Raw genomic sequence first — 17078 nt, 5'->3', positions numbered from 1 at the left:
ATAATAAACATGTATTCTAGCAGCTGGACAAGCTGCCTGCCCATTCAGGGGGACAATGGCACTCATCAGGGAATTCTCCAAGGGCCAGTGCCAGGATCTTGCACCCTGCCAGCAGGACTGCAGGCTCTGGAAGGGTAGGTCCCTTTGGACATCCAGATCACACTGGCTGCCCACCAGCAACTGGCAATTTGGGCAGAGCCTGGGGCAAAATCTGCTCTTCCCCTGAGTGGTGCAACACAGGAGTCAATGGCCAGAGGTCAATGCCATTGCTCTGGATTTACACCACAGCACAGGTGTTGGTGCCACTGTTACTCGGCTGATTCAGTAGTTCATCCCTTCCAGGCATGGAAGAACTCTTATTGAGCAAAATGCCTGGTCTGTGCTACATTAGTACACCACTGGAACTGAACTGGTGACAAGAACTGGTGACGCTCCGCTCTTACCAGTACAAAACCATAACAGGGACACACAAAACTCTCAGTCGTTCCTGGGTAGTTTCCTGACACCGTACACAGGCTTATACAAGGGTTAAGCCATTTTAGGTCTCTCTCTGTTAGGGGTTTGCCCCAGTTTAATTCGATGGAGGTTTTTTAAACATCCATTTAGTTTAATTGGTGCACATTCCTACTCTAGAAAGAGCCAAGAATGACAAGCATATTGACTACTCATATGTTAAAGAACTTTACTGGATGGGGGCTTACATTTCTGTTGCTTCAGTGCTGAAGTGAGCTTAGTCAAAAAGGCTAAGTACAGGGTCCTCAAAAAGTCCTTGTGCACTTTTAAACTTGAATAATTTAGGTTGTAGGTATGATAGAAACAATCTGTAAATGGCATTTAAAAGCAAATTTATTAAAGTTTTAGGACAACTAGAGTGCACAATGCTAGACTTCATAAGTAATAACGAATTTTTTCTTAAATATGATGGAGCTCTGTGCCACTACGCTCTGAATGTATGACAGTTCCTAAATGATGTTTTCCCAGAGAAGTGGATAGGCAGAGACAGACCAATTGCTTGGCCACCTTGTTCACCTGACCTGTTGCCGTTGGACTTCTTTTTATGGGGACATGTTAAAAGTGTAGTTTACTTGTCAAAAACACTTTCTTTGGTGAAACTTAGGGCTAGGATCACCAGAGCAACTAGTGCAGTAACTCAAGAGCAACCGGGAAATATTTTCAAGGAGTTGGAAGAGCAGATTGAGCACTGTATCATGATGGATGGTGGTTATGTTGAAGTCTAGCACTGTGTACTCTAGTTGTCCTAAAACTTTAATAAATTTGCTTTTAAATGCCATTTATAGATTGTTTCTATCCTACCTACAACCTAAGTTATTAAAGTTGAAAAGTGCACAAGAACTTTATGAAGGCCCTGTATTTATCATCGCTCTGCCCCCTTCACAGCTTGTGTGTTAGACTGTACAGCTGCTGGAATAATTCAGCTCCCGCATTAGAGCAAAAGGGCAACTAGAGAGAGACCTCAACTGCTTCACCAGCCATGAGAGAGCTGAACTTGTAAACTGGCCAAACTCATCACTTTTTCCAATGCAAAACTGAACCCCAAGATTTCTAAGTAGATTTCTGCCTGCAGGAGTCTGACAGCAGACCAGAGGAATGGCGTGTGGAACAATAGCTTTAATGACACAGACATTTGATACAGCATGCTCAGTTGGTCTCTGCTAGACACTGGAAGCGGCTGACAAAGCCTCGTGTGCATTAGTTGGAATAACGAACAACAAACGCCCATGTGGTTTGCCTTGCATTTACAAATGGGATGTGGCATACGAGAGACCCAGCTCTGGTAGGGAGACACTGCCCACAGCAAACACATCACAGCAGCAAACACACCCAGCATTTGCCGGTGGAAAGAGACAAAAACACTCCTGACATGAAGTCATTCCCATCCAGCCACAAGCTTCACGCATCCCAGGCTTTGCAGACTTTGCTCAGGGGGGTGATTTTGCTGATATTCTCCAGGGGAAGGCCCGGTGTCTGGGCCTGTCCATTCTGTGCTGGGCACAGCCCCTTGGCAGGCAGGGTCTTGAGGCAGAGGAAGTCGGAGGACTCGCCGTTGGTGAAGACCTTGTTGCGGGTCCCGAAGCCAGTGGTGCTGGCAGTCAGCCTCTCAGAATAGGCCTCATGAGGCCCCATCTTGTGGGAGCAGGGCTGGAACTTGAAAGCAGCCTGGAAACCCCGCTTGAAGTTCTTGTTGAAGTAGCCATAGATGATGGGGTTGACGCTGCTGTTGGAGAAGGCCAGCCAGTGTGCGAACGGGAAGATGTAGCCTGTCAGCAGCTGGAGCTGGGCATCATCCAGCTGGGTATAGTCTGTGAGCAGCATCAGTGTCCACAGGGGCAGCCAAGACAACATAAAGAGCAGGGCCACTAGGATGAGCATCTTGATGACCTTGACCTTGCGTCGGGAGACGGCAGCACCGCTGCGCTCCTGGGTCTCCACCCGGTGCCGACTCACCAGGACTGATGACTTGTAGAGCTTGATCCCGATCCAGCCGTACATGACCATGATCAGGGTCAAGGGGGCCACATAGATGTGGGCAAAGAGGACAGTTGTGTAGACCTTCTTCATCTCACTGTTGGGCCAGGCCTCATAGCAGGAGTACAGAGGGGAGGCCAGGCTCTGGTTGTGGCCATAGACAATGTAGTGATCCTCCACCTGTGCCACCATGAGCATGACAGCAGATGGGCACATGATGGTGATGGCTAGGACCCAGATGATGGCAATGGTGTTCAGGGCTGTGAGCAGGCTGAGCTTGGACTTGAAGGGGTAGATGATGCAGCGGAACCTGGGTCAGAAGCAATGCAAGGGCAGGTGAGATTGACTGGCAGGAAACTATTCATTTTCTGTTTAAAACAGAGAAGTTTTTATTTGTTCTAGAAAGGAGCTGGAACACAGGAGCAGAGGAACACAGTGGTGGCCACTTGAGCTTAGTCCAGAGGTCAATCTAGCCCCATATCCCACATCTTCATAGTATTCAATACCAGCTGCCTCAGCAACCTTGCAGTAGGCGATTATGAAATCCCTGGTCCCAGGGGAAATTTTCTGCACAAGCCCTGTCAGTGACAGGCTGGCATCACCCTGAAGCAGGAAGGCAGAGCTTATGGCTTCCCCTTCACTTCTACACAGCCTAGCTCAGGTTTGCTCACACAATCAAACTCTCAGGCTAGACCCCAGAGGCTAAGCTTGCAGATCAAGGACTCTTGCATCCAATGCCAATGACTGTTTGCTCCTTCCAGACTGCACTGCTGCCAGGAGATGCACAATTATGAATGATTAACACACAGAAAAGAGGGAAAACAACATTTTCATTCTGATTGTTTTCATTTTGAATAGCTCCCGAGCTCTCATTCCAGCTCCTTTCCACTGTTCTCCAAGTAACTGATTTTTTGATTAAACAGAATTGTCTTGCAAAGTTATCACGGATGCAAGAGATGCTCAACCTCAGCGTGACATCACAGGGAAGCAAGGCCTGGCCTGTTGGGACCGAATGGCTCAGGGGTGATATAAAGGGAAGCAGAGCTTCTCCTTGCTAGAGCACTTCTGCAAATTCAGACCTTGTTCTGGTTACTACTCACTCTGTGCTATAGGGGCAAATGTTTGCATTTGGCACCCAGTGGCCCTCTCTGGCCACAGAGCTGCTAAGGCAGGCGCTGTGGGTAAAAACTCTATTCTGGATCCAAAAGGATTTTTCCCCATGGATCTCAATGGGAGACAAAAGACACATTGGGGATGCCCTAGCACTCAACCCACCTTCTGTGGCATAAGAGATGGGGGAGCCTCGGTGCCTGGTGCTGCTCTCCTGCAGCCCCTTCTTACCTGTCCACCGCAACCGCCACCAGCGTGAACACAGAGGAGGAGACAGACGTGCCCTGTACAAGCCCACTCATCTTGCAGACCCCATTGCTGAAGGGCCAACCTAGGAGAAAACCGACAGGGCAAATGAGGCATAAGCCCACAAGATGCAGGGTGAGATGTGCTCACAGTTCAACTACCACAACACATTTAAAGCTAATACGGGAGCTCACATGCAAGGGAATTAGGAAAGACTTGAGCAGCTCTGCATCGTGCAACTTGAGAGTGGTTTGCGCATTAAGCCCCTGCCTTGTTGAGTGGCTATTGATGGTAATTTCCTAACTCTGCAGCAGTCACCTCAGAAGAACTCAGCAAGTGAGCATCGTCTGTTTTCCTGTGAGAATTCAGGCTGAAAAGCCCTGGAAGACTTGGGGGAAATGGCAAACACCCAGCCTGGACAAGCATAGGGCTTGGCAACACCAAATGGAGGGGCCTTGTCAAGCTGTGTGAAGGAGGCCTATGTGGGGAATCACTGGGGCTGCTGCAGGCCAGGTACCAGATGCATTGTCAAAGCTGTGCGGGACCCACAGCCAGAGCAGCTGGTACCGTGACCCAGTAGGACTGCACGGGTGCAGGACATGGAGCACCAGGGAGCATGCACAGGCAGCACTTGAAGGGGCAGGAGACACGGCAGGTCAGCCCGGACATCTCCTGGCAGGGTTGTGCATGGGCAGTTTATACCGTATCTCTGCTGCTGCACCTGGGCAGAGGCTGTCCTGTCTGCAAGCACAGAATCCACTTAGCAGCTAGAGGGAATGAAATGCATTTCTCTGGCCTCTCTACCAGCTGTATCCCAGCTCTCCAAAGAGCATGGATGCTGGTGACAGAAGAGGCTCAGATGCATTAGACAGAGTCCTTTTCTCTCCCCAGGTTGGGTTGACACACAGATACCACTGGCCTCCCACCTGACCCCTCTGGCATCATTCACAGTCACTCCAAGGATGCAGAGGGAAGCCATTAACTACTCACCCACCACTGATGCAGGTGTGCTTTAGTGGGCAGCTCAGGTACCAGGCTCATCAGGTGCTTACTAAGGCCTGTGGGGATGACACTAAACCTTGCAACAGGCACCGCTGAGACAACTTAGGACACAAACAGAGCCTCTGCAGTGACACTCACTGCAGCAACTCCAAAGCTGCCACTGGACATGGAAGTCAGATACAAATTACACTGGAAAACCAGGTACTGAGCAGGAGCAGGCCTAAAGCACTTCAAGTGCCCACTGCACAACTGTCTCCATGTGGCCATGAGCATGCCTGGGGGCACCAGTCTCTTTTTCACAGGTGCCAAGTGGGTGTCGATCCTCAGTGCGGGGAGCAGGGAGCTCCTGCAAAAATGAAACAGCCTTCCTCCCAGCACTGCTACAGGGATTTGGCCCCTTGCCTAAGGCCTACGGGGCTGCAAATGCTGCCCTTTATTTCTAGGTCTCATACAGCTCCAGATGAACCACCTGGGCCCCTATACCCACAAGCACTGATTGATGGAGACCTGGTGTTGCTCTTATAGCTGCTGGGTCCTAGGGGGTCCACTGCACAGAGCACTCCCATACAATGTCCTTCTGAAACCAGGGGCTAGGAGGCAGGAATTGTCTCCCTGAGGTCACCAAGGGAGCAGGGACTGTGCAGTCCTGTGCTCAAAGCACTTGGCAGCATCATGAACTCCACTAGACAGAAGGCTGCTGACCAACCCTTAGCATCGCCCTTACCTGTAATCAGATTGTCCACCAGGGTAGTGGGCACGCAAAAAATCCCCACCAGCAGGTCGCTGACAGCCAGATTGAGGATGAAGAGGTTGGTGACGGTCCTCATCCGGCTGTTCTTCAGCACGATGAAGCACACCAAGCCATTCCCAACCATGCACAGGGTGAAGATGAACACGTAGGCAATGATATAGATGGCAGCCACTGCAGGGGAGTGCTGGTAGTAGCGTGAATATGTCAAGTTCCTTTTATGGCTCATTAAGGACAAGATTGTCTTGTTCGTGCCACCTTCCATTTCTACCCTGGGAAAATCCATGGCAGGAGCTATGAGAGACCACAAGGGAGCTAAGAGAATGGCAGAGTTTCAGCAGCAGGGAAGTTTCAGGTTAGCAACTTGATACCAAGGCTACATGTATGCCCTATGTGCACAGCAAGATGCAAAACCAAGGGTGTGCATTTGCCTGGATGGAGGGGAGATTTGCTTGGTGATAGACAGACAGAAACAGAGATGTGCTGGAGGAAGAGAAGTTAGATACACAGAGATAAACCCTGGAGCAGGGGATAGACAGATATGTGAGAAGAGGGGAGGACAGAAAAAATGAAGTGGGGGGAGAGAGAAAACGTTGGTAAAAAAGAATTTGCCGGGGGATACACGCACCGGGCTGGGAATGTATCAAACAAAATAAACAACTGACTAACCTGGAGACAGCTCATTAAAGTGAGGTGAGACGAGGAGGAGAAAAATCCTACCCCAGAAATGCCAACTGAGTAAGTGGCATTCCGTTATTGCATTGGTGTAATTAGCATACGTACTTAATGAGTGTGAGCACAATGGATGCTATGAGCAGGAAGGCACAGCTCTACCAGGGAATAATTATGCTATTAATGAGCAGGTGCTGTGACGGGGAAGATCCTTGCCTGTGAACTACCACAGCTCTACTGAGGCTGGCCATTCACACCAGCTGAGGACTGGCCCCTGTGCTTTCAGAGGCATCTCCCTGCCCTAAGGGGTAGTTTCAGGCCAGCTGGCTCCCAGCACTTTCATTCACCTGCAAAGCTGTTCCCTCCACACAGGAGGGAGCATGCCTAATAATTTACCTCCAACGAGCAGGGAGAACCAGGGGCAGCAGGACAAGAGAAAGACACCGGCTGATGAGCTGGGGCAAAGCAGGGCTGGAGGAAGCCGAGTCCCCTGCCTGCCTCTTAAAACTACCATAAGCAAGTGGAGAATGAATCAGTAAGGAGCAACTATTGGTAGCACCAACAGAGCACAAGCAGCAAGTACAGACCTGTGTGCTAGGAGCTGTTCACACTCATAATGAAAGTCCCTGGCCCAAAGAACCTGCAACCTAGACAGACAGATGAGCAGGCCAGTGGACAGAGGAAGGGGTGTTCTGGGGTGGCATTTTCATAGTTTCACAGTGTCATAGTTTTTTAGGGGCTGGAAGGGACCTTACAGATCATCAAGTCCAGCCCTCCTTTCCACAGGGCTTAAAGTCAGGGGCAATGTAAGCAGTCAGAGAGGAACAGCCATCTCCCTGGGATAGAAGTTGGGTGGGATGGACCAGGCACCTCCCATCTTTAAGTCAAATATTCCTTCAGCTGGGAGCCGAGCTGCACAGATACAGTGGGAGCATCGAAGAAAAAGCACTAGCAGAGCACCGGTGGCTGAGAGGTGGCAGTAGCAGCTTGAGATGAAGAAAGTGGGGTTTCCTGTGTGACCTGGGACTGCATTTCAGGCAGGCCTGAGTGCTGTCAGATTCCCTGCAGAGATACCTGTCCTATGCGCTCTACCTTCTCCCTCCTCCACAGCCATCTCCAGACCCTCAGGGATCAGCTGTATCCCAAGGCAGAGCCCGGAGGAAGCGTCAGCCTGGTGGCAAAGGCAGCTTTGTCTCTCAGAGAGAGAGAGGCATCTCTGGTGTCAGCTCCCATGGATGATGGTAGCAAGCTACAGCCCTTTGCAAGCAGCCACCTACTCCCCTGCAGCCTGCTAGCCCCCCAGGCACCAGGGCTCAGCCCACCCTGCCTCATATTGCTCATGACCAGCCAGTCACCCCTAGGAAGCCTATCATTCACACTCCAGACAGCCTGGGACCAACCTATGTGACCCTGATGCAGGCCAGGTAAGGAGAACCCCGTGCAGCTATACATAACCCAGGAGTGATCTCACTGGTGCTGGGTAACTTTCCTGGTCATCGTGGTGCTGCCCGTGTGCTTGGAATTGCCAGTTCAGCCCTCATTGCAAATGCACAGATTCTTACGGTGGGGAAGACATTCAAGTAATTCCCCCCACCCGCCCAGGTTTGCTGCAATGACTTTCAGCAGGGCAACGCTATCACAAAGCAGAAGCCTCCTTTCTCTTTAGGGCCCACTTGTTGCTCCCAGCAATCAAGAGTTAATGTAGGTGATGAATACGCTGGTAGATGATTAGGATGGTAACCGAAGTCTCTAGGCATTTCCACCTCCCTACTCCTCAGCAATCAGTGCCCACATGGAACACTAAAGGCTCCCTAGCACTAACACCAGGCAGACCCTTATTTGTTCCCATTTAACTCCCTGGGAGAAGAAAAACTGCGTATTGACAAAAGCCCTGTGGATAAATCCCAAACTGCCACTGCCTGTAAGTCCTTCAGAGCCCCATCTCTCTCTGCAAGGATGCAATCACCTCCTTTTGGATGCTTACCACTTTTAAAGGCTGAAGCTCAACTCGTGCATCACCTGTTTGCACAGATGCCTGAATTGCAGGCACAGGCTGAAACGCACAGAGTCTCGCGGGTAACCATTTGCTGTGCTGAGTGTATGAGGAGGGAGTGGAAGTCTACCGCTCTTGAAGTTCCCGGCATCGGCTGAGACATACGTTTTCCTGAATCTGCTGCTTCAGGTATTCGGCAACTTCCTTGTGCAAATCCTTCCCTGGACTCCCTCCTTCTCCCTGCTGTTTTTCAGCAATCAGTGAATGGCCACTCAATGGGAAACACAAAACACAAGCAGTATCTACTTCTTAGCATTCCTGGTTTGGGAAGATCACAATGAAGTATTTGGTGTCCATCGGCTACCACAAGAAGACCTCCAGAGCCTCAGAGCGGGAGGCAGAATATGGGAAATGATTTATGCTCTTACCTGTGTCCTTTCGCAGTTGGAGAACTCCTCCTTGCTGACAGGCTGAAGAAGCTGTCAACTCCCATGCACTACCTCCTGTTTCCAGCATAAGGACAATGGCCAGGGTGAGAAAAAAAAAAGGGGGGGATGAAAGCAGGGACACAAGCGGGGGTAAACTGTGAGCGTGTTCAGCATTGATAGGCTCATCAGCCTGAGCCGAGACTGAATGCAGACTCCTAAAGTCCCCTGTTTTATAAAGGAAAGAACAGTGATGTCACTGGCAGGGCTTCACAACGCAAAGACCCTTTCAGTGTGCGAGTCTCTCTGTCACTCAGGCTCTTCTCCCTCCTCCGCTTTAAAGCCCCCTTTAGGTGTCACACAACCGTGGTGCAGATTCTTTGGTCCAACAACCACAGCATTTTTTTAAGCATCCCTCCCTTAAAGAGGCAAGGCTCTTTGAACAGAAGCTGCTTATCAAATCGGAGTAGGTGAAAAAGCTCCATTCCTGGCTCGGCATTGTGATACTTTCTATTGTGCACAGATGCAAAGTGTTGAGCTATGACAGTTCTTTTTGAATACTAATACCTGGCTTGCTATGACAGTTCTTTTTGAATACTAATACCTGGCTTGGCTCCTCATCCCAGGCTCCCTGGGCAGATTGCAGCTGCTCACAAAGCTCCACTGCCCTCCCGGGTGGTAACTTGCTACTCGAACTCAGAACCGTTGTCTCTCAGGCCTGCACTACAAGGGACAGGAGCAAAGGTCAGATGGGAAGCTGGGTTGTGTGTGATAGCTGCCAAGGAGCTCCATGCAACTTGGGCAAAGCGCACACCCAGCATTTCCACCCTTGCAAAATGAAAGCCTGAACTCTCCCCCCAACCTGCTCCCAGGTGGATTCTGGCCACAGGAGAATCTGGCTGGAATCGAGCATGTGTCAAACAATCAAGCACTGCTTGGACTTGGCTGTCCCTGGACCCTGTAGGTGCTTAACTTTGAAGCAAGCCATACTCCCATGCAGAAACGCACTGCCTTGTCCCAAGGTAAAAATAAAAGGTTGGATTTGCAGTACCTGCTGCCCTTCCCCAGAAGGGCAGATAAGCCCTTCCCACAGGTAAGCAGGGGAGCTGCCAGGTGCTGAGCCCTCGTGGAAAACCCAGCTCTACACAGACATGCATACACCTCACTGGAAAAGCAACACTTGGCACAGGCTGTTCAAAGACCCCCCGGGAGGGGAAGAAAACAGGGAAAAGGAAGAGGACAATGATGCAACTGGACCTGAAGACAGCAAGGAAGACAGCAACAGGATCAGCAGCAGTGGAAGTGACAGTAACAGCAACAAAGACAGAGAATGAACTGAGAATGTAAACCCCAAATCAAGGCTTGGACTAGGGAACTGCAATTGGGTTAGGGAAGGGCAGTGGGTGGGTGTGTGGGGGTATTTATTGTAACAGGAGTATGGGTTTCTTAATGCGGCTTAAGGGTGCGATGGAAAGTTTATGATAGAGTATGTGTGTATATATATAACTATATAATATTTTTTCCCCCAACAAAATGAGTACACCTCACCATTGGGATACCACAAGACATAGACACAGCCTGGCAATTGCTACACATCTCTGTCAATTGGGTACTTTGCAGCTGGGGAAACTGAGGCAGGCAAACGTCAAGTGGTGTGGGTCATTCATAGTCAGGGTCAGGTGCTCCTACACCTTAGTGCCGTGCACTGGCCCCTTGGGGAGCCCTCAGACACGGATATTCCTACAGGCTGGATTATTTGGTTAGGCATCCCTACTCCTTATGAATACTATGAAGCCCTTCCCCACGGCAGTCCTAACCTGCTTACAGAGCCATGGGTAGGCAGCAGCCGATGCTTTCATGAAGCAAGTGCATTTTTCCCTGCCCTGAAAGGAGGGGCAGATTATGCTAGCAGATTCAGCAGCCAAAGCAAGCCCTAATTTGTGAAAGAACTCCTCAGTCCCGCACCACAGGCAGTACCATGCCAGTATCCCCTGGACTTCATGGATCCATCATTCACTGTCAACCAGTTTAGTTCATTATGAAAATCCAGCTCAAGTTTCAAGCGTATCAGCAACAGGCTGCCAAGCCAGATGGAAAATCAATACAGCCATTAGTTGGGCTGGGACCAGGCCAGCCAGCTACTCACAGACAGACAGCTCGCTTTCAGCTATACCCATGGATTGCTAGGATCACCTGCTCTGCCTCCTCTTCTTGCAAGGGGAATATAGGAGCCTCCAACACCCTCCCTAGACCTTGCCTGTGTCACATCTCCCATTGTTCTGGTCTTTCCCTAGATTCTGTGCTGAGATCTGTATTCGTGAGCATTTGTGGCTCATAGATTCATAGATTCATAGATGTTAGGGTCGGAAGGGACCTCAATAGATCATCAAGTCCGACCCCCTGCATAAGCAGGAAAGAGTGCTGGGTCTAAATGACCCCAGCTAGATACTCGTCTAACCTCCTCTTGAAGACCCCCAGGGTAGGGGAGAGCACCACCTCCCTCGGGAGCCCGTTCCAGACCTTGGCCACTCGAACTGTGAAGAAGTTCTTCCTAATGTCCAGTCTAAATCTGCTCTCTGCTAGCTTGTGGCCATTGTTTCTTGTAACCCCCGGGGGCGCCTTGGTGAATAAATCCTCACCAATTCCCTTCTGTGCCCCCATGATGAACTTATAGGCAGCCACAAGGTCGCCTCTCAACCTTCTCTTGCGGAGGCTGAAAAGGTCCAGTTTCTCTAGTCTCTCCTCGTAGGGCTTGGTCTGCAGGCCCTTGACCATACGAGTTGCCCTTCGCTGTACCCTCTCCAGGTTATCCGCAACCTTCTTGAAGTGTGGCGCCCAGAATTGCACGCAGTACTCCAACTGCGGTCTGACCAACGCCCTATAGAGGGGAAGTATCACCTCCCTGGACCTATTTGTCATGCATCTGCTGATGCACGATAAAGTGCCATTGGCTTTTCTGATGGCTTCGTCACACTGCCGGCTCATGTTCAACTTGGAGTCCACTAGGACTCCAAGATCCCTTTCCACCTCTGTGCCACCCAGCAGGTCATTCCCTAGGCTGTAGGTATGCTGGACATTTTTCCTCCCTAGGTGCAGCACTTTGCATTTCTCCTTGTTGAACTGCATCCTGTTGTTTTCTGCCCACTTGTCCAGCCTATCCAGGTCTGCCTGCAGCTGTTCCCTGCCCTCCGGCGTGTCCACTTCTCCCCATAGCTTTGTGTCATCTGCAAACTTGGACAGAGTACATTTCACTCCCACGTCCAAGTCGCTGATGAAGACATTAAAGAGTATCGGTCCAAGGACCGAGCCCTGCGGGACCCCACTGCCCACACCTTTCCAGGTCGAGACCGACCCATCTACCACGACTCTTTGGGTGCGACCCTCTAGCCAATTCGCCACCCACCAGACTGTGCAGTCATCCACATCACAGCCTCTTAATTTGTTCACCAGTATGGGGTGGGATACCGTATCGAAGGCCTTCCTGAAGTCCAGGTATATGACATCCACCCCTCCTCCTGTGTCCAGGCGTTTCGTAACCTGGTCATAGAAAGAGACTAGGTTGGTCAGGCACGATCTGCCCGCCACAAACCCATGCTGGTTTCCCCTCAGCATAATTTGCCCTGCCGGGCTCTCACAAATGTGAGCCTTGATAATTTTTTCAAATACTTTACCAAGGATGGAGGTGAGACTGACCGGCCTATAGTTGCCCGGGTCCTCCTTCCTCCCCTTTTTGAAAATGGGGACCACGTTAGCCCTTTTCCAGTCCTCCGGGACTTGGCCTGTGCGCCACGAGCATTCGAATATTCCCGCCAGTGGCTCTGCAATGACGTCGGCCAGTGCCTTCAGCACCCTCGGATGGAGCCCATCCGGGCCTGCCGACTTAAAGGCATCCAGTTCTTCCAAGTGACTCTGCACCACCTCAGGATCTACGCATGGAAGTCTGGCGCCTTGCTGCTGCCTCTCTACAACCCCAGTGAGAGACTTGTCGCGCCCCTCGCTTAGGAACACTGATTCATAGATTCATAGATTCATAGATGTTAGGGTCGGAAGGGACCTCAATAGATCATCAAGTCCGACCCCCTGCATAAGCAGGAAAGAGTGCTGGGTCTAAATGACCCCAGCTAGATACTCGTCTAACCTCCTCTTGAAGACCCCCAGGGTAGGGGAGAGCACCACCTCCCTTGGGAGCCCGTTCCAGACCTTGGCCACTCGAACTGTGAAGAAGTTCTTCCTAATGTCCAGTCTAAATCTGCTCTCTGCTAGCTTGTGGCCATTGTTTCTTGTAACCCCCAGGGGCGCCTTGGTGAATAAATCCTCACCAATTCCCTTCTGTGCCCCCGTGATGAACTTATAGGCAGCCACAAGGTCGCCTCTCAACCTTCTCTTGCGGAGGCTGAAAAGGTCCAGTTTCACTAGTCTCTCCTCGTAGGGCTTGGTCTGCAGGCCCTTGACCATACGAGTTGCCCTTCGCTGTACCCTCTCCAGGTTATCCGCATCCTTCTTGAAGTGCGGCGCCCAGAATTGCACGCAGTACTCCAACTGCGGTCTGACCAGCGCCCGATAGAGGGGAAGTATCACCTCCCTGGACCTATTTGTCATGCATCTGCTGATGCATGATAAAGTGCCATTGGCTTTTCTGATGGCTTCATCACACTGCCGGCTCATGTTCAACTTGGAGTCCACTAGGACTCCAAGATCCCTTTCCACCTCCGTGCCACCCAGCAGGTCATTCCCTAGGCTGTAGGTGTGCTGGACATTTTTCCTCCCTAGGTGCAGCACTTTGCATTTCTCCTTGTTGAACTGCATCCTGTTGTTTTCTGCCCACTTGTCCAGCCTATCCAGGTCTGCCTGCAGCTGTTCCCTGCCCTCCAGCGTGTCCACTTCTCCCCACAGCTTTGTGTCATCTGCAAACTTGGACAGAGTACATTTGACTCCCACGTCCAAGTCGCTGATGAAGACATTAAAGAGTATCGGTCCAAGGACCGAACCCTGCGGGACCCCACTGCCCACACCCTTCCAGGTCGAGACCGACCCATCTACCACGACTCTTTGGGTGCGACCCTCTAGCCAATTCGCCACCCACCGGACTGTGCAGTCATCCACATCACAGCCTCTTAATTTGTTCACCAGTATGGGGTGGGATACCCTATCGAAGGCCTTCCTGAAGTCCAGGTATACGACATCCACCCCTCCTCCTGTGTCCAGGCGTTTCGTAACCTGGTCATAGAAAGAGACTAGGTTGGTCAGGCACGATCTGCCCGCCACAAACCCATGCTGGTTTCCCCTCAGCATAATTTGCCCTGCCGGGCTCTCACAAATGTGAGCCTTGATAATTTTTTCAAATACTTTACCAAGGATGGAGGTGAGACTGACTGGCCTATAGTTGCCCGGGTCCTCCTTCCTCCCCTTTTTGAAAATGGGGACCACGTTAGCCCTTTTCCAGTCCTCCGGGACTTGGCCCGTGCGCCACGAGCATTCGAATATTCCCGCCAGTGGCTCTGCAATGACGTCAGCCAGTGCCTTCAGCACCCTCGGATGGAGCCCATCCAGGCCTGCCGACTTAAAGGCATCCAGTTCTTCCAAATGACTCTGCACCACCTCAGGGTCTACGCATGGAAGTCTGGCGCCTTGCTGCTGCCTCTCTACAACCCCAGTGAGAGACTTGTCGTGCCCCTCGCTTAGGAACACTGAGGCAAAGAACTCATTGAGGAGTTCAGCCTTGTCCCCTCTATCTGTCACCAATTGCTGCTGCCCATTTAGCAGGGGTCCTATTCCTCCCTGGGCCTTCTTTTTACTCCCAATATATCTAAAAAACAATTTCTTGTTGTCCTTTACTTGGGTTGCCATCCTCAGCTCCATGGTAGCTTTGGCCTGCCTAACTGCCTCCCTACAAGCACGAGCAGAGGAGGTATATTCATCTTTAGTGATCTCACCCTTTTTCCACTTTTTATGTGCTCCCCTTTTGGCCCTTAGGCTGCCCTGGATTTCTCTGGTCAGCCATGGAAGCCTCCTGGCCCCTTTCCCTCTTTTGCCTTGCTCGGGGATCGTCTTGCTTTGTGCCCAAAGGATCGTTTCCTTTAGGCACAGCCACCCTTCTTGGGCACCCATCCCATCAAAACTCCTACTCTGCAGTGCTTCCTTGACTAATCGCCTGAGTGCAATGAGATCAGCTTTCCTAAAGTCTAGCACTTTCACCCTACTAGTTACCTTACCCACTCGCCGTCTTATGTTGAATTCTATCATAAGGTGATCACTGTCTCCCAGATAGCTACCGATTTGGAGGTCCCCTATCATGTCATCTCCCGTTGCCAATACCAGATCCAGTATGGCATTCCCCCTAGTGGGACCATGCACCTCCTGTGTCAGGTGGAGGTCCTGTACACAAGTTAGAAACCTGCGTGAGCGATGGGACCTTGCTGTCTGCGTCTCCCAGCAGATGTCCGGGTAGTTTAGGTCCCCCATGACTACCGCCTCTTTAGCTTTTATGGTCTCCGAGAGTTGCCTCAGGAGCCCCGCATCTATTTCTTCCCCTTGGTGCGGGGGTCTGTAACAGACCCCTACCACCAAATCCCTTTCTCCTTGCCCCCCATGTAGCCTAACCCACAATCCTTCTACTTCCTCAGCCTCGGATTCTGTCTTGATGAGGGTTGATGTATATTGCTCACTGACATAAAGTGCAACCCCCCCCCTTTCTTCCCCGACCTGTCCTTTCTATACAATCTATAGCCCTCAATATGTACCGCCCAGTCATGGGATGAATCCCACCAGGTCTCTGTTAGCCCCACTAAGTCATAGGTGTTTAGTGCAAGCAGGAGCGCTAGTTCATCCTGCTTGTTCCCCATGCTCCTAGCATTAGTATATAGGCACTTGAGCCCTGCGACTGGTGCCTTTGCTGCCCCCCCGCTCCAAGTCCCATGGGGCCCATCGTTTCTTACCTTCTTGTTTCTTACCTGTTCTGTAGTGCTGGCCTCCCCATGGCTTTCAGGTTCCCAATGTTCTCCTTCTTCAGGCTGGGCTGTCCTTGTGGGTGCCACATGGTTTGGTGGTCCACAGCTTCCCCTGCCCTCGTACTCCCCTCCCCCCGACGAGCCTAGTTTAAAGCCCGCCGGAGGAGATCCGCCAACCTAGAAGAAAACACACGCTTACCTTTGGGGGACAGGTGAAGCCCATCCCAGCTCACGGGCTCACCAGACAAGACTGAGACAACAGGATTCCCACCCTGCTGGGGAGCTGTGGCACAAGGGAACTGAAGGAGCTGCCTGTGGTCAGAAAGGGAGACTCATGGGTTGAGCACTCCACCCCAGGAAAGCACAATGTAGGAGAAGTGCTGACCAGCCGGCCCAATCAAGTTTGACTGCCTTGAGCAATGAGGCAGAAAACAGCACTTAAGTGAGCCATGAGCACAAGCTATCCTGGTGAGACAGAGCTTCTAAGAGGTGGAAAACACAGCCCCGACTGATACCTTAATTCCCTTTAAAAGGTCATGTGAGATACATAAGGCAGCGAATGCTCCTAGTGCAATGAAAGGGAATTATATACAAAGGAAAAGGGAGAGAGAGAAAATTTTCCCAGCACCACAGCCCAGCTGGCAATTATCCACTGATGCATGCTTGTAGTGCCCCTGCCTTGGCCTCTCTTCCCCCTTACCAATTCCTTCCTGACAGGGGAGCAGTGACAGCTCCCCCTCTGCACTCCAGGACACTGCTCCAACTGGAGAGAGCAGAATACCAATACTGCAGGAGATGGGGAGAGTGAGACAGAAGAATAATTAATCCATGATCAGGGACTCCTCAGGCAAGCAAGACCAATTGCTGCATTTTTATATCACGTATTCTTCCCAAAATAGTCACACCCAAGGCAGACGGCCCCTGAGGCTAGCCTGGGTCAGGTGTGCCAACGGTGATGTGGCCAGTGCTGCACTGACCTGCCTTTGACTGCCAAACCCAAATGATTCCCCAGCTGAAACAAGGCTCAAACATCCTGTTAAATGCTTGGACCCCCCCTGACATTGTGCCAACACATCCCTGGACTTCGCTCCTCCCTCTCATCTCTGCAGGCAACTCGTTGCTGCTAACTCAGCTGGGGCACTGCCATTTGGTCAGGCCCAAAGCACAGAGTCTCTGTACTGGGTGATTAGCGTGATGCCATGCACAGCAGCTAAAGCAGCAGATCATTAGCCTCAGACAAGACTAAGGACAGTTTTCTTTACTGGTGCTTACTCACAGCAGCAGCCAAACAAAAGCAGGACTGAAAATCTCTCCCTTCTTTCCCCCTTGTCTCTTCAGCAATAACTCTTTTTGCTAGCTTTATGACCTTGCTTTCTGGCAGCACCCTTCAATTCAGACCTTGAATGCCACCTCTGTTATTATTTTGGTTCCATTATTAAGCAACACTG

The 17078-nt window shown here is 51.1% G+C and overlaps 1 protein-coding gene across 6 annotated transcripts; it reads right to left on the bottom strand.

Moving 5' to 3' along the window:
• Positions 1-1609: 1609 nt before the first annotated feature.
• On the bottom strand, positions 1610-16265 carry LOC102575298 (neuropeptide FF receptor 1). Of its 6 annotated transcripts, XM_059730679.1 has the most exons (7): positions 16146-16262; positions 15634-15807; positions 9288-9406; positions 8250-8761; positions 5570-5887; positions 3829-3928; positions 1610-2797 (listed from the first exon to the last, which is right to left on the bottom strand). In XM_059730679.1, the coding sequence occupies exons 5-7, from the start codon at positions 5877-5879 to the stop codon at positions 1912-1914; spliced, it is 1296 nt and encodes a 431-aa protein (XP_059586662.1). In that variant the 5' UTR covers positions 5880-5887; positions 8250-8761; positions 9288-9406; positions 15634-15807; positions 16146-16262; the 3' UTR covers positions 1610-1911. The 6 variants fall into 6 exon arrangements, with proteins under 6 accessions (XP_059586662.1, XP_059586660.1, XP_059586661.1 ...); XM_059730677.1 differs by having other exon boundaries at positions 8687-9406; positions 16146-16265; XM_059730678.1 differs by having other exon boundaries at positions 5570-8761; positions 16146-16261.
• Positions 16266-17078: the final 813 nt, after the last annotated feature.

The sequence above is a fragment of the Alligator mississippiensis genome, chromosome 7 (genome assembly GCF_030867095.1).
Source record: "Alligator mississippiensis isolate rAllMis1 chromosome 7, rAllMis1, whole genome shotgun sequence".
Classification (NCBI taxonomy): domain Eukaryota; kingdom Metazoa; phylum Chordata; order Crocodylia; family Alligatoridae; genus Alligator; species Alligator mississippiensis.
Note: the sequence above shows the minus strand (reverse complement) of the source record. Positions and strands in the feature narration are given on the sequence as shown.